At 34.9% G+C, this 3,052-nt stretch overlaps 1 protein-coding gene across 4 annotated transcripts; it reads right to left on the reverse strand.

Moving 5' to 3' along the window:
• Positions 1-398: 398 nt before the first annotated feature.
• On the reverse strand, positions 399-2,659 carry LOC109219681. 4 transcript variants are annotated; one of them, XR_002066971.1, is made up of 3 exons: positions 2,131-2,659; positions 845-1,181; positions 399-770 (listed from the first exon to the last, which is right to left on the reverse strand). XR_002066971.1 is itself a non-coding variant. In XM_019384154.1 (3 exons), the coding sequence occupies exons 1-3, from the start codon at positions 2,294-2,296 to the stop codon at positions 661-663; spliced, it is 471 nt and encodes a 156-aa protein (XP_019239699.1). In that variant the 5' UTR covers positions 2,297-2,659; the 3' UTR covers positions 399-660. The 4 variants fall into 4 exon arrangements, 2 of the variants coding, with proteins under 2 accessions (XP_019239699.1, XP_019239700.1); XM_019384154.1 differs by having other exon boundaries at positions 987-1,181; XR_002066972.1 differs by having other exon boundaries at positions 459-1,181; positions 2,156-2,659.
• Positions 2,660-3,052: the final 393 nt, after the last annotated feature.

Below are 3,052 nucleotides of genomic sequence, written 5' to 3' on the forward strand. Positions count from 1 at the left end.
TTTTCCCAACACAAGAAAAGTTACTCCATATTGGAGCCAATACCGACAACGGAAATAATCTTGCCCATTAAATAAGAAAATAGAAAGAAATATTCAAGAGAATAATTCCTCCTATTTAATTAAAAACAGGAACTAGAGTAATTTCCAATACTACTATTTATTCAGAACAAGAAATGAAGCCAGAGTAATGGCTAAAAGATGAAACAGAAGCAAAACTAAAGAACAAAGAGAAAGAAAAAACTTTCTGCTCAATATTCACTTCTCAAATTTCTCTCCTCGCTCTCTCGATTACGAACGATGCCTCTTTATAGGCAAGCCATGATAAGTTTTCAATTATCTTCTGGATATGAACTTGTCATGGCTGGTTGTGCCTTGTTATGCTTGGTTATGAGCTTCATTACAACCAACAGGTTAGACTATGTACAAGCTATAACCATAGCTATCAAAATGATATTACCTGTTGCAACCTTGTTCTTCATACTAACATGAAAACATAAATCAACAGGTTAATCTCATGGCTAGTACAACAAAAATTTAGTACCTGTTGCTATAGCACCAAACTATCAACCTTAGATCTGCCATTTCATGGCCTATTTACATACAAAAAACTGCACTTATCAGCATGCCAAAGCACTCCATTCTGTCATCCAGCAAAAAGCATTAAAGAAGAAAGTTTTTTTTTTCTTTTTTTTTTGAAGTTTTGTTGAAAAAAAAAAGAAACTTTCTTCTTCTTCCAATGAACAAAAACACAAACATCCACCAACAGGTTCCTTCAAATCAGTAAAGAGAAGCTAGTCAACAACTCCCAAAATTGTTATAGAGAAAAGATTAGCCAGAAAATTACCATCTCCCACACCTAAACTGTTCATTCTCCTGAATGAACAATTTGTTGTTCCATTCTTAATTTTCATGACCATTACCTTGAAAGAGATCAAGGTATGTATTAACATCAAAACCATTGTCTTGTTGAATAGGAACTGACGAACCTCCAGTTGTAGCAACTCCATGGTTAGCTTCCAGATTAGAGAAAACGGAAAGGGGCTGACTGCTAAATGTCATCGGACTTGGTGTAGATCCACTTCCCCTGTTTAAATCCATCATTGTTGTGGGAAGTGGTGTTGGTACAAATACATGTGTTCCCTGATAGAAATTTGCACCTGTAACATTAAGGCTACCACCACCTGGAACAGTAAAATAAGGGAAAAAAACTAGGAATATCAGAACTTCTCATAGTGTTAGCAATATTGCACATCACAGTTCCTATTGTGTAGATTATGGGAGAGGTATATGCAAATTGATTTTGCAAAGTTTGGCATACGAGATTATGAGTGTTTCTAGCTTCCGTTAATTCTTTCATGATATGTTCAACATGTGCTGACAATACTGCTTCACACACTGCTTGTTCACTTCTGAAAATCTCCCAACTATTCATCAATTCTGTATGCCTTTGTAACAGTTCTTGCATACTAACCAGAATATCAGGAACGAGGATGGTAGGCGTGGTTCCAATTTTTGAATTAAGAGGTTGTTCTGGCTCATTCTCCGCTTCGTTTCCACTATCAACAAGCATTTGTTCCTATTCAACTTGAGTTGGACCAGTTGGAGGTCTCAAACTATGGAGAAAGTCACTACCGATGAAGTAGGAATTTTCAGTCTTTGGTAAACCACTCAAATCCACATCAAATAAGGAGGCCAAACGAGTGATAGTTGACGGAAAATACAAGCATTCACAATCAGACTTGATCCGACAACTAACCATAGCCTTGCTAATCAATCTCCCCACATTCACAGGCAATTCATGCATAATCGCATATATCAAAAGAACTCGTTCTATATTGTAGTTCGTCGAAAAGATTGAAAAAATCAGTCTATTCAAATACGGGATTAAGCGAGAACTAACGAATCTACCCCAGGCTCTTGCTAATTCAAGCATACATGAACAGTTAATACTCAAAGGGCGTTCAACAGTTCCCGAGTAAACTTTAACACCATTAGGACACAACTCGCCCAACACATGTCTTACAAAATCTACATCCCGATCATCCATAAATTTCTTGGTTTCACTATCATCAGTGTTTCTCAAGTTAAAAATATCATTTATAAATTCAGCATCAAAGCGAATGATTTTACCTCTCACGGTTGAAGTACGACTTACTGGATTAAGATTGCTGTAGAACTCCAGAACTATGTTTCGATTGTAGTCTCCCGGCCACTGAACAAAAGACCTCCACCCAAAAGCATTGACTGTTTGTAAACTTTCTTGTGTCTTCGAACCATCAGAAGGGAAAAGCAACATCTCATATCTTCAACCACTCTCTGATTTGCCGCTCTAAGTCTCCATAATTCTGGGTCAAGGATTTCCCTTCTAGAGCTATTTGAAAGAGTTACTTGTGCAATATCCATTATTTTTTTTTTCAGGCGAAAATTAAGTGTCTAACCAGATTTGTGCATCTAGAATTGAACAGAGAAGAAACAAAGAGGTGCAAAGATAGTGAAATTCGTTGAAGATAAGGAAAAGAGAAGAAAGAAATTCTATTTTTTTTTCTTATGTGATAGCCATGGCTGAGAATTTACAGAGATGGGTGAGGTACTGTAAAATGGGGGCTGAAGCAAAAGAAAGGAAGGGTTTTATTCTTTACTGTGGAATTTTGTTTGGTTTGTGGGAGAGATAAAAGTGAGGTTACAACCTATTATTTATTTACAAACCCCATTTTTTTTTTTGTTTTGAATTGTTTAAAATCACCGCAACAATTCTTGGGCGGCTGTTTTGATATGTTTTACCCCTTAAAAATTGTTACGGTGTTTTTCATTTGTTTTGAGAAGATTTTTTTTTCTTTTATCTTTCTTTCCTTTTTTTTCTTTCTTTTACCTTTTTTACTTAAATTATTTTTATTTTCTTTAACTATGTCATAGCAAACTACTGAAAGTTACGTAAACATACAAAAATAGAATTTTTTAATTTTTAATTTTTAATTTTTATAGTAAATTAAAATAAGGACCAACATAAGGAAATTCTTTTTTTTTTTAATTTTAGACTAATCTCATATTACAA

This window comes from Nicotiana attenuata, unplaced genomic scaffold, assembly GCF_001879085.1.
Source record: "Nicotiana attenuata strain UT unplaced genomic scaffold, NIATTr2, whole genome shotgun sequence".
Lineage (NCBI taxonomy): Eukaryota > Viridiplantae > Streptophyta > Magnoliopsida > Solanales > Solanaceae > Nicotiana > Nicotiana attenuata.

Excerpts from the sequence above, each read along its gene's own strand:
- LOC109219681 (XM_019384154.1), bottom strand. The coding sequence starts at position 2,296 with ATGTTGCTTTTCCCTTCTGATGGTTCGAAGACACAAGAAAGTTTACAA. Across the intron at positions 1,182-2,130 it reads TCGTACTTCAACCGTGAGAG|GTGGTGGTAGCCTTAATGTT; the intron begins GTAAAATCATTC and ends TTACTGTTCCAG. Across the intron at positions 771-986 it reads TGGAGTTGCTACAACTGGAG|GAACCTGTTGGTGGATGTTT; the intron begins GTTCGTCAGTTC and ends ACTGATTTGAAG.